A 14,142-nucleotide genomic window follows, 5' to 3' on the forward strand; every position below is an offset into this window, starting at 1 on the left:
AAGGGTTTCAATAACCCAGTCAACTTCCAAGCAAAGATTTCAATAACCCTGTCAACTTCCAAGCAAGGGTTTCAATAGCCAGTCAACATCCAAGGAAAGGTTTCAATAACCCAGTCAATATCTAGCCACAGATTTCAATAACCCAATCAAATTTTCAAGCAAGGGCTTCAAAAAACTAGTCAGCATCTCAAGTGAAAACTTCCATAACTCAGTCAATGTCGCCAAAGATGTCAATGACCTAGTTAAGTTTTCAAATGAAGGTTTCAATAAACCAGTCAATGTACATGCTGTCACAATCGCTTGTATTTGTATATTTGTCATGTGTGTCTGTATATATTGTGACGTGTTGTTACTATCTGTATGGCGTAACGGATGTTCCGTAGAGGGTGAGTGAGCGCGCACGAGCAGGAGCCATGACAGTGTTCTAACAGGCCGTGTCGACGCATTTGAGATATTTTAACATTATACGGGCACAGAAACCTTACAGTCTGTGGTAAGTATTGTTTTATCAGTTAGTAATTATATATATATTGGATAATCATCGTTTATTTTGTGTAAATAGGGGTTATTTTACCTTGGAATGTTGTTCATGCATTATGTCAACGTGCGGTCCAATCATGCATATCGTTCACTGATTTGTAACTTGTAATTTATTTATATACATTTGTTCAATCGTACTTTCAAATATAAACATGTATATTAGATATTTGGAAGGTATTTAGGTTATTTGTATATTTAATATGACTTTATAATCAAATTTTATTGTATGGAAACCCATAGGGATCGTAAGGTTAGTTTTTGTATGATTAAGTTGATACATGGACCAGCACTTTTTCGGGGTAAAAAGTGTCAATATTACATTTCCTATAATTGTATTCATTATTCATGCCATATTTATGGTATTCATGATACATTTTAGAAATAATATTTGAAATGTATACTTTGAAAGTAGGTGTAATATTATATAAATTAGCAATATGCGTGGTTGTGTATTTGTGTGTAGCAAGTGTGTTTATGTTTCCACAGCAATAATGTGGACTGGAGAGAGCTCGAGGTGAAGCCGGATGGTCAAAACCGCCTGAGTCATATTACAGGACCAGATGCTGCCATACTGGACTTCAGTAAATAAAAGCCCTATGTTGAGGACAAGGCACCATTTGCCGAATTATGGAGACCCAGATAGATCTGACGGCGGGTTCTCATATGTCAGTGATTGACAATATATCTACATTCATCATTCATTCGATGATATCAGCCGTCCGTGTAGGAGGCTGTGCAGACAGACAAAGTGTTATTTAGTCTGTGATTTTTTTGTATAGGATATTGCAACACGTGGGTAAACATCAGACCAACAGACTGGTGTCCTATATAAATGCAGCTGATCTCCACCTAGTGTTTTTCTGGAGCATAGGAGACATGTGCAGAGACATTGTTAAGTGTGTGTAAGATGTGAGAGTGTGACATGAACATTTGTAGTTATCTTGCTGTATTTTGTGTTGTGTTGTGTATATAAGTATATAAATTTACTATTGTTGTACATATCCGTTATTGAGTTTTCTTTTCCCCAACTGGAGAACAACCTCGCTTGTCCCACGTTACAAAATTGGTGGCAGCGGTGGGATAAGCCACGTTTGTCTCTGTAGGGATTAGAATACCTATAACGCTTTATGGTAATGTAAGAAAAACATTCCTAGGGATATTTCTTGGTACAGGAATTTGTCTTTGGGTTGTAAGTATTATTTACCGTTGTTACTTATCTGGACGGTTCTACATGATACAGGTAAGTACGAGAACTGGGGAGTTCCAAAGGACAAAGCGGAGCCGGTGTGGTAAGTATTACCCTGTGCTGTTTGTGTGTGCAGTCTTATTTTGTCATTCTTCTTTGATTGTTTCCCCCTGTTTGTTCATCACCATGACGTCGATTAAGGAGTTGACGGAGATTGGAAAGGATTTGGGTTATAAAGATACAGAGCTTCAGAGTTTTGTGAAGTCAGAACAAGCCCGAGAAAGAGATGAACGAGAAGCAGAAAGAGAAAGGAAGAAAGCTGAGGCAGACGAGACAATGCAATTAGAGAAAATTAGAATAGGAACTGCCATTGAACTGGATAAGTTAGCAAAGGAACGAGACGACCGAGAGGAAGCACGTGCCGAAAGGGAACACAGAAGGAAAATGGAGTTGCTTCAGGCGGGTTCTGCAGAAGGTACCAATGTGACAGATTACGTTCAACACCAACATGAGTTTAGAGGTGCTAGGGGACCTAAGCTTCCATCCTTTGAGGAAGGTAAGGACAATATCGACGCCTACATAGAACGATTTGTTCGGTACGCATCAGCGCAACGATGGCCGCAAGAGCAATGGGGAGCTAATCTAGGAGCTTTATTGAAGGGAAGAGCTTTAGACGTTTTTACTCGTCTGTCAGTCGAGGATTCTTTGAATTTTTATACTCTGAAGAAAGCACTCTTAAGGAGGTTTGAGAAAACTGAAGAGGGATTTCGGAAAAGCTTCAGATCAGAGAGACCAGAGCCTGGCGAAACCTTTTGTCAATTTGCGATAAGGTTAGACGGATATTTGCAGAAATGGGTTGAGATGACGAACACACCGAAGACATATGATGATCTGAAGGATTTAATGGTGAGGGATCAGTTCCTGCACTGCTGTGGAAAGGATCTCGCATTATTTCTCAGGGAGCGTGTTCCAAAGTCTATGCAAGAGATGGCGAGATTTGCGGATCAGTTTGCCGAGGCAAGAGGAACCAAGACAAATGTGATGATGGCACGACCGGCGAGACCTGGTGACAAGCAACACAACGCTAACCCTTTGGACATCAAGACCAATGATAAGAAAGGAAACTCTTTTGCGAAGGGTCCAGTATGTTTTAAGTGCCTCCAACCAGGACACAAATCTTTTGAATGCCCAAACAAGAAGTCTGGAAACCGGGTAGCTGGAATGACAAGAACTGTTGAGACGAAAGGCAACATACAGACAACAGAGTCCAGAGCCGTGGTAAGTAAGGGACAGGCTTCTGTAACTGGGAAAGGAAGAGGAAAGCGCAAAAACCAAGGATGGAAACCTATGGATAGCTCGTCGTGTGCTGTTGATACAAACACTCCGGAGCTGAGTAAGTCTTGCAGCGCTGATTTATCTGTAGCTACGAGTATGCCGGTAGTAAGAGGATGTATTGGAGAACACTTCGTGACTGTCTTGCGAGATAGTGGTTGTAGTGGGGTTGTTGTGAGAAGGAGTTTGGTGAATTCTACGCAAATGACGGAAAAGAACCAGCTATGTTCTTTAGCAGATGGATCCCGGATACAAGTTCCGATCGCTGAAGTGGAAGTTGATACGCCATATCTTACGGGAGCAGTGAATGCTTGGGTACTTGACACTCCTCTCTACGATTTGATAATTGGCAATGTGGATGGGGCCAGACCACCTGATCAGCCAGATGGAAGCTGGAAACGGACCCAGGAGACTATGCTAGCTGTGGAGACGAGGGCACAATGTCATCGAAGACAGCAAAGTTATAAACCGTTGAAGGTGTCTCATGTGTTAGACGTAGGGGACGTGGATGACTTGAAGAAAGAGCAACAGGATGATGAGTCACTGAGCAAAGTTAGGAAGCTAGCTGATGATGGGAATATCGTAGAAAGGAACGACGGTGGTAAGTCAGAGGTGTACTATCACAAAGGTCTACTGTACAGGAAATTCCACAGCCCTAAGGTCTCAAATGGCAAGACATTTCGTCAGTTGGTGGTACCTCGCAAGTTCCGTCAGGCTGTACTAAAACTAGCGCATGATTCGATCATGGCAGGACATCAAGGAGCGAAGCGGACTACTAACCGTGTCTTGACAGAGTTCTTTTGGCCGGGATTGCAATCGGATGTCGTTCGTTACTGCAGGTCATGTGATGTGTGCCAGAGAACGGTACCAAAAGGGAGGATTACCAAAGCGCCGTTAGGTTCGATGCCTTTGATCGATACCCCATTTAAGAGGATAGCTGTAGACTTGGTTGGACCGTTGCAACCCGCAACAGACAGAGGGAATCGCTACATCCTCACCGTTGTGGACTACGCAACACGTTATCCAGAAGCGGTAGCTCTCAGAGGGATAGAAACGGAGAGAGTGGCAGAAGCCTTGGTCGACATCTTTAGCAGAGTTGGTGTACCATCGGAGATGCTAACCGATCAAGGAGCGCAATTCACTTCCCAGATGATGAGGGAGGTCAGCCGTCTTTTGTCCATTCGTCGCCTGACTACGACCCCATATCACCCCATGTGCAACGGGCTCGTAGAAAGATTCAACGGAACACTCAAACAGATGTTACGTCGTATGTGTTCCGAGAGGCCAAAAGATTGGGACAAGTATTTGAACGCCTTGCTTTTCGCCTACAGGGAAGTTCCCCAAGAGAGTTTAGGGTTCTCACCGTTTGAGCTGCTATATGGGAGAACGATAAGAGGTCCGATCATGATTTTGAAAGAACTATGGACGAAGGAAGTACCAGATGACGAAGTTAAAACAACTTATCAGTATGTGATGGACCTTCGTGAGAGATTAGATGAGACCTGTGAACTGGCAAAAGAACAGCTGAGAACAGCGAAGATCAGCCAACGGAAGTACTATAACAGAAAGGCCAAGGATCGACAGCTTGATGTCGACGACAAAGTACTTATACTACTTCCAACGAAAACCAACAAACTGCTGATGCAGTGGAGGGGTCCGTACAGTGTGACGGCGAAAAAGGGTCCAATGGACTATGAAGTAGACATGGTAGGCAAGAAGAAGACATTTCATGTCAATATGCTGAAGAAGTACTTCAAGAAAGATGTGGAAGGAGCGGGAAGTATTGGAGGAGTCTTATGCTGTGTAACCGCAGCTGTAGTGCATGAGGATGAGTTGGAACCAGAATGTCATCGAGAGTTGGAATCATTTCCAGTGCGAGCAGGGAAAGAAGGAATGGAAGATGTCAATGTTTCTGAGCATCTCGCCACTGAACAGAGGAATGATGTGGATACGCTTCTATCGAACTTTAAGGATGTTTTGACGGATAAACCTGGGAGAACCAACCTAGCAAGTCATGACATTTTCACAACGACAGATGATCCTGTGAGAGTTAGGCCATACCCACTTCCTTTTCACACGAAGAGCATAATCAAGGAAGAAGTGGAAAGTATGCTTGAGATGGATGTTATAGAACCATCCACATCACCATATTCTGCACCAGTCGTTATGGTCAAGAAGAAGGATGGTAGTAATAGGTTCTGTATAGATTTCAGGAGCTTGAATAAGGTAACGGTCTTCGATGCAGAACCTATGCCCAACACCGAGGAAATTTTCGCCAGACTTGCGGGATGTTTCTATTTTTCGAAGCTTGACCTTACAAAGGGGTATTGGCAAGTGCCAATGACGGACAGAGCAAAGGAGATGACTGCTTTTTCTACTCCTCAAGGACTATTCCAGTTTAAGGTCATGCCTTTTGGTTTAGTCAATGCACCTGCAACGTTCAGCAGATTGATGAGGAAGCTGCTGATGGGCATAGCAAACGTTGAGAACTTCATCGACGACATCTTGATGTATACAAAGACCTGGACAGAACATCTGATTTGTGTTGTGTTGTGTATATAAGTATATAAATTTACTATTGTTGTACATATCCGTTATTGAGTTTTCTTTTCCCCAACTGGAGAACAACCTCGCTTGTCCCACGTTACACATGCAAAGATTTCAATAAACCAGTCGACCTCTCTAGCAAAGGTTTGATAATAAACAGTCGATTATTCAAGACAAGAGGGCCATGGCCCTTAATGGTCATCTGACAATTTTAAAATCATGATTTAAAGAAAGCAAAATTACAGCATGGGTCACACCAACCTCAATGATATAAAATATGATTGGCCTTCCCCAGTGATGTCTCGCACCAAATTGGTTGCAATTCACTCAAGGTTATGAAAGATAAGTAGGGTTTTGGAGCCCCACCCCAATGGCCCCAGTGGTCACACCAGCTTCATTTTTATAAAAACATGATTGCCCTCCATCTAGGATGTTTTGCACCAAATTTGGTTGTAATCCACTCCAGGTTTATGATAGAGAGTTTTAAAGCAAAGTTTTAGCAAAGTTCCCCTTTTTGGACCCCGTCCCATTGTCCCCAGGGGTTGGACCAGCCTCATTTATATACAAGAGGCTCATGGGCTTTATAGTCAACTGAGGTTTGAAATACATGTATTTAAGTTAATTTAATTGACCCTTTTAGGCCTGCCCATCAGTCCAGGGGGTCAGTCAGGGCCAACATGTACATACCATCGAGCTGTTATCTAATCCTCCCCAGGGCAAACGTGAGACCCCAGGGTTATGAGATTCACAATTTTGGTAAAGCACCCTAAGACCCTTCCATCTATGAAGAGTACTAATCTACCTTATTTAGGTCTTGAGAAGATGTTTCTTGAAATTTCAGTTAATATATGAATGACCCTTTTTGGCCCTGCTCATAAGCCCCTGGGGGTCAGTCAGTGCCAATATACATGTAGTTTACAACAGGCATCCCATACTGATAATTGTAACCAAGTTTGTATTATTTCCAATGGCAAGTGGAACAAATAATGCTCAAAAATGTGATTTCCCTGTATATATATATAAAGTATAGTAAAATTTACCCCCTCAAACACAAGACCTCAGGGTCATAAAATTCACAATTTTGGTAAAGGACCTTAAGACCTTTCTATCTGTGAAGAGTAATTGATTCTAGCATATCTGGGAGTTGAAAAGAATTTTTTTGAAATTTAGTCAATTTGACTCTTTTTGACCCTGCTCCTCAGGCCCCTGAGGGGGTTGGGACCATATAATAATTCACAATTTTGGTTGATCTTTGGCCATGGAAGCTTCCTGCCAAACATTTAATTTGGTTCAGTTGTTTAGGAGAAGGCGAAAATGGAAACTGTTTACGGAAGGACGACGGACAAAAGGCGGTTAGAATAGGCCACTTGAGACTTCATCTTAGGTGACCAAAAACAAGGCCCCATTGGGCCTGAATCGCTCACCTGCAATGCAGTGATCTTTTCATATATGGATCCTGCAGTTATTTGAAAGCATGCTACAGGGCCAATATAATGTCTCTCGGCACTTTGGCTATTCAGAAGTCATTTAAAGATTTAAGCAAACTTAACCGACGTGACCTTAAATGAGAGTCAGGGTCATTCATTTGAACAAACTTGGTAGCCCTTAACCCCAGCATGCTACAGACCCAATATCAACTCCCTGGGACTCTTGGTTATTGAGAAGAAGTTGTTTAAATATTTTAGCCTTGTTGACCCCTGTGACCTTGAATGAAGGTCAAGGTCATTCATTTGAACAAACTTGGTAGCCCTTAACCTCAGCATGTTACCGACCCAATATCAACTCCCTGGGACTCTTGGTTATTAAGAAGAAGTCATTTAAAGATTTAAGCATATTTAACGGACGTGACCTTGAATGAGAGTCAGGGTCATTCATTTGAACAAACTTGGTAGCCCTTAACCCCAGCATGTTACCGACCAAATATCAATTCCCTGGGACTCTTGGTTATTGAGAAGAAGTTGTTTAAAGATTTTAGCCTTTTTGACCCCTGTGATCTTGAATGAAGGTCAACTTTATTCATTTGAACAAACTTGGTAGCCCTTCACCCCAGCATGCTACAGGCCCAATATTAGGTCTCTGGGCCTTTTGGTTATTGAGAAGAAGTTGTTTAAATGGAAAAGTTGAAGCCGGATGGCCGGACAATGGATGCAGGGCCACCTCATAAGCTCACTTGACCTTCGGGCAGGTGAGCTAATAAGATCGCCCTCCCTAAGTGATGTTTCACACTAAGTTTAAGTTTGGATGTAATCCACACAATGATTAAGGAGAAGGGTTTTAAAGCAAAAATTCACCAAAGTTCCCCTTTTTGTGGCCCCCACATCCACTTTGTTGTTAAGGAGGATTAGTGTTTTGAAAGTAAAAGTTTAATGGCAGGTGACGACGGACGCAGTACAATGGTTTTAAGTCGTTCTGACACTTTGGGTCAGATGACCTAAAAAGGCCTTAATAACCCTGTCAACTGACAAGCAAATGTTTCAATAACCCCATATTTTTTCTTGCGATCATGATAACTTGACTAAATACAAGTTTTTCTTGAAACTCGATATGCATGGAACCCAATACCAATAAGATCTCTTGACAAGTTCAACAACCACACTGATTCAATTTTAACTTGCAGAGTTATTGCCCTTGTAGTTTATAACTATTGGATCTTGTGAGCACTATAACTTGAGTAAATATGAATGGATTGTTATGAAACTTGGTATGCAGCCTTTATCAATATAATCAGACAATATTCCACAATGGGACTAATATGATTGTTATTTACAGAGTTACGGTCCTTTGTGTTCTTACTACCATTGGAACTTTAGTAAAAATGAACAGATTTTCATGAAACTTACTATGCAGCATTGTATCAACAAGATTAAACATTTTTGATAATTGGGCCAATCCATTTGTTACAGAGTTATGGCCCTTTGTAGTTTTATTACTGTTGGACCATATGAATACAATAACTTGGGAATAGGTATGAACAGATTTTGATGAAATTTGGTATAGTTAGTCTGTGATCAGCTTATAACTAAATGGCTCCATAACACTGATCCCCAAGACAAAAACGAGAAGTATTTTAATTGCCGTTATAGTTGAATTACCAAAATGGACCTGAAATCAGTACTTTTAAAAAAAGAATGATCTATGACTTGAATATTTCATAAAAATAATTTAATACATCGTTTATTCACTTCATTCAGATCTTCAGACACCGCATAATTTGTGAAGTCATATATAGAAATATATGAACCATTTTTGTTATTGATTTATAGTTCACACAAGTAAGCACGAGATGTAAGCAGTACGTATATGTACCGCTATCTACGGCATGACCGAGCACAGTAGACTACACTCGCTTTGTGGATATTGACAGTATAACATATATTTACATACTAATTCAATTTTAGAATTATAACTGAAATCTTGTAACAGCATGGCACAAATAGTCATCTGAACATGTGTTGTATATTGAAAAATTATTTAGGTAAATATTAACTCATTTGCTTGACTTCAATTTTCAATTTATCAATTCATTGATTACTGTGTTTGAAGTATGGTGTAGCGAGAATTTCAAGTCTTGAACATGACTTGATGAACGTTCTAAATTAAAAAATTATCAAAATGAATTTGTTTGAAAAATAACACAAGTTCCACAGCAATATTATACAGAGAATCGATCAAACTATTTCAGAAGTTATAAAACTACAAATAACAATTAATGGCTGAATGTTAAATTAAGTGAATATCACAAGTCTTTTTGCATTTGTTTTTAGATAATCCGGATTTCCGTTTTCCGTCTTTGAAAAAAAAATACGTAGGCGTATTGCATAGTAAACGTAGCCATGTGTACATATGTAACAGCTGATTTCAATCAGATTGACTTAACATGAACTTAACACCGTCTCAGTAGTTCGTCACAATCGAAAATTTGATCGTGAATTCGGTATTTTGCAAATTCTTTCAAAATACTTCCAGGTAAAGGAAAAAAATGCATATGGTCTCTATACACACACCAAAGATTAATAGATCCTATATTGGGTCCATTCTTTCGTAAAAATATCGATTTGGGTCCACTATCGGCCATTTCGGTAATTCAACTCTAACGACAATCGGGCCGCGATTCGCATATGAAAAATTAATTTAAAATTCGTAAACCTCTAATATTTTACATATGATACAATTAGGCATTGAAAAACATATATGTGGGTCAATTCTCTGAAAATAATGCCAATTTATATTATAATTGAGCCCCATTTTTCTTCGTTTCGGTATTTCCAAGTCTGCTTCACCTGTGGTCCGTTTCAGTAAATATTCTCGACTTTGCCGAAATAAAAACAAGCTATATAATTGTTCATTTTAAACATGACAACTGCCGACCACACGTATCTAAAAGTGTTATTGTTGATATCATCTGAATATATTGCCGTAGTTATCTGTCACTTCGATTGTAAACCCCCTGCCAAAGTCATGGAAGAATCGACCAATCAAATTGGTTTAACGTTTGATTTCCGTAATCTTGCAGTTACCTCCCTTACAACAGTAAATACGTTCCAAGTATCGCCTACAACAACCAATCCCGTGCACATGGGAAACAAGATATTATCATTTGCATTTGATTTATTGGTCGTTTTCGTCAAAGGAAAATGGAATATGGAAATCGATGACAATGTTAACGCTATGACCAGTCACCCTGACCACAAATGCCACCTAGTATCTACCTTTCTCGCAAACATGTACTGTACGCAGTACAGTAACCTATAGTATGATACAATGTATCGTCTCGTATGCCGTTATTGATATATTTTTTTCTCTAAATTATAGAAATATTCATCTAGTTGATAATGATGTAACATTCTAGAATATATATAATACACATTTAAGTAAATCGCGGACATATTTGCAGACCGATGCTATAATGTCAGCCGTTTTGGAATGAACACGGAAGAGCAAAACTTTCTAAACATCCGGAGACGAATGCGCCTGCGCAATATTTGTTTACATAAATATATTGACCTGGAGTTATTCGTAAAGTTCAGGTTCATTCAGTCTTCACATTTCGCTAGCGTTATGCATTTCTCAAATCGTATGCATCTTGAAAACATCTACTGAATACATTTCAACATTTTCGGTAAAACTACTACATAAAACGAAGGTGTTTTTGTAAGTAAATTATTTGAAGCGTAAGGCAATGGGGGCAGCCATATTTCATTGAAACAGACAGTAGATGGCGTATTGGTGAATGTGGCTACCAAATATGGTCATATTTCTCAGTCCAGTTCTTGATGGCAATAACCGAACATTAATGTTCGTTTAAAAATGTTGGATTAAAGAAATAGACCCATTGGAATCTAATATAAATAGTCTGGAACTATTTATCCACTTACATTTAATTAGATTCCAATGGGTCTGTATTTCTTTAATCCAACACATTTTTTTAGTTTTTTTTTTAGCAGATACCTGGTCACCGATGATCGACCCATTCCAGTCCCACTACACTTCTATAAAAAAAAAAAAAAATACATGTTTGTGGTATCACAGATTTCACACTTTATTTTATCCGTATACATTTTGGGTGATGTATGATATATACAGAATTGGCATTCACTCTGTATACATGTACAATCCAATCGTCAGTCATATCGTTCTCTCAACACACGCCAATACTAAACACATGTGAACACAAAACTTTAGAACATAAACTTTTCCAAATATGGGAGAGAGAAACAAAAATAAAACTTTAGTATTCTCATCTTCACAAGCTATTATTGTAATCACACATGAAACATGTGAATCAATGAATTATGAATTTATCAGTATAATATTGGTCATTTTAACTCTCCAAAATCAAACTTTACTATTAAAATCTGGTACAGAAACCCCCTTCCTGATACTGACAAACCTGTCTGGGTGTCTACTGATCACTATATCTTTGTAAATCCGGTCAAATCTGACCTAAATTGGATCTAAAATCCCTTCAGTGTAAAGTAGACAAGATACACAGATCCCTGACAGCCTAATTACATTTATATACAGTAACTACAGTAAGATCTGGCTTCAGTACTTGTAACTATATATACCTACAGTAAGATCTGCCTTACAGATCACTGTAACTGTATAAACCTATAGTTAGATCTGACTTAGATATCCCTGTAACTATATATACCTACAGTAAGATCTGCCTTAAATATACCTGTAACTGTATATACCTACAGTAAGATCTGCCTTAGATATCCCTGTAACTATATATACCTACAGTAAGATCTGCCTTCGATATCCCTGTAACTGTATATACCTACAGTAAGATCTGCCTTCGATATCCCTGTAACTGTATATACCTACAGTAAGATCTGCCTTATATATCCCTGTAACTGTATATATATACCTACAGTAAGATCTGCCTTAGATATCCCTGTAACTATATATACCTACAGTAAGATCTGCCTTCGATATCCCTGTAACTGTATATACCTACAGTAAGATCTGCCTTAATATCCCTGTAACTGTATATACCTACAGTAAGATCTGCCTTAGATATCCCTGTAACTGTATTTACCTACAGTAAGATCTGCCTTATATATCCCTGTAACTGTATATACCTACAGTAAGATCTGCCTTAGATATCCCTGTAACTGTATATACCTACAGTAAGATCTGCCTTAGATATCCCTGTAACTGTATATACCTACAGTAAGATCTGCCTTAGATATCCCTGTAACTGTATATATACCTACAGTAAGATCTGGCTTAGATATCCCTGTAACTGTATATATACCTACTGTAAGATCTGTCTTAGATATCCCTGTAACTATATATACCTACAGTAAGATCTGACTTAGATATCCCTGTAACTGTATATACCTACAGTAAGATCTGACTTAGATATCCCTGTAACTGTATATATACCTACAGTAAGATCTGACTTAGATATCCCTGTAACTGTATATACCTACAGTAAGATCTGCCTTAGATATCCCTGTAACTATATATATATATATATTACTACAGTAAGATCTGGCTTAGATATAACTGTACCTGTATATACCTACAGTAAGATCTGACTTAGATATCCCTGTAACTGTATATACCTACAGTAAGATCTGGCCTAAGATATCCCTGTAACTGTATATACCTACAGTAAGATCTGGCTTGAATATCCCTGTAACTATATATACCTACAGTAAGATCTGCCTTAGATATCCCTGTAACTATATATACCTACAGTAAGATCTGCCTTAGATATCCCTGTAACTTTATATACCTACAGTAAGATCTGCCCGAGATATCCCTGTAACTGTATATACATACAGTAAGATCTGCCTTCGATATCCCTGTAACTGTATATACCTACAGTAAGATCTGCCTTAGATATCCCTGTAACTGTATATACCTACAGTAAGATCTGCCTTAGATATCCCTGTAACTATATATACCTACAGTAAGATCTGCCTTAGATATCCCTGTAACTGTATATACCTACAGTAAGATCTGCCTTAGATATCCCTGTAACTGTATATACCTACAGTAAGATCTGCCTTAGATATCCCTGTAACTGTATATACCTACAGTAAGATCTGCCTTCGATATCCCTGTAACTATATATTTACCTACAGTAAGATCTGCCTTAGATATCCCTGTAACTATATATACCTACAGTAAGATCTGCCTTAGATATCCCTGTAACTATATATACCTACAGTAAGATCTGACTTAGATATCCCTGTAACTATATTTACCTACAGTAAGATCTGCCTTAGATATCCCTGTAACTATATATACCTACAGTAAGATCTGTCTTAGATATCCCTGTAACTATATATACCTACAGTAAGATCTGCCTTAGATATCCCTGTAACTGTATCTACCTACAGTAAGATCTGGCTTAGATATCCCTGTAACTGTATCTACCTACAGTAAGATCTGGCTTAGATATCCCTGTAACTGTATATACCTACAGTAAGATCTGCCTTAGATATCCCTGTAACTATATATACCTACAGTAAGATCTGCCTTCGATATCCCTGTAACTGTATATACCTACAGTAAGATCTGCCTTCGATATCCCTGTAACTTTATATACCTACAGTAAGATCTGCCTTAGATATCCCTGTAACTATATATACCTACAGTAAGGTCTGCCTTAGATATCCCTGTAACTTTATATACCTACAGTAAGATCTGACTTATATATCCCTGTACTGTATATATATACCTACAGTAAGATTCTGCCTTAGATATCCCTGTAACTGTATTACCTACGTAAGATCTGCCTTATATATCCCTGTACCTGTATATATATACCTACAGTAAGATCTGCCTTAGATATCCCTGTAACTATATATACCGCACAGTTAAGAAAAAAATTTTTCTGGCCTTAGATATTACAATGTAACTGTATCGTACCTTACAGTAAGAATCTGGCTTAGATATCCCTGTAACTGTATATACCTACAGTAAGAATCTGCCTTAGAAAATCCCTGTAACCTTTATACACCTACAGTAAGATCTGGCCGTAGATAATCCCTGGTCAACTTTAATATACCTTACAG

General features: G+C 38.8%; 1 protein-coding gene and 2 long non-coding RNA genes across 3 annotated transcripts; 2 read left to right on the forward strand and 1 right to left on the reverse strand.

Annotated features, from left to right (window-relative positions):
* The first annotated feature begins 321 nt into the window (after positions 1-321).
* LOC117336213 lies at positions 322-1,535 on the forward strand. The gene is made up of 2 exons (XR_004534554.1): positions 322-493; positions 1,027-1,535. It is a non-coding gene; the product is annotated as an uncharacterized LOC117336213 (long non-coding RNA).
* A 377-nt stretch (positions 1,536-1,912) lies between these two features.
* On the forward strand, positions 1,913-5,620 carry LOC117335982. Its single transcript, XM_033896283.1, has one exon. The coding sequence runs from the start codon at positions 1,913-1,915 to the stop codon at positions 5,618-5,620; it is 3,708 nt and encodes a 1,235-aa protein (XP_033752174.1).
* Positions 5,621-11,119: 5,499 nt separating this feature from the next.
* LOC117335463 lies at positions 11,120-13,938 on the reverse strand. The gene is made up of 2 exons (XR_004534409.1): positions 13,895-13,938; positions 11,120-13,759 (listed from the first exon to the last, which is right to left on the reverse strand). It is a non-coding gene; the product is annotated as an uncharacterized LOC117335463 (long non-coding RNA).
* Positions 13,939-14,142: the final 204 nt, after the last annotated feature.

This window comes from Pecten maximus, chromosome 10, assembly GCF_902652985.1.
Source record: "Pecten maximus chromosome 10, xPecMax1.1, whole genome shotgun sequence".
NCBI lineage: Eukaryota > Metazoa > Mollusca > Bivalvia > Pectinida > Pectinidae > Pecten > Pecten maximus.

What these genes read in the sequence shown, in the direction of transcription:
- LOC117335982 (XM_033896283.1), top strand. Translation starts at nt 1,913, where the DNA reads ATGACGTCGATTAAGGAGTTGACGGAGATTGGAAAGGATTTGGGTTAT.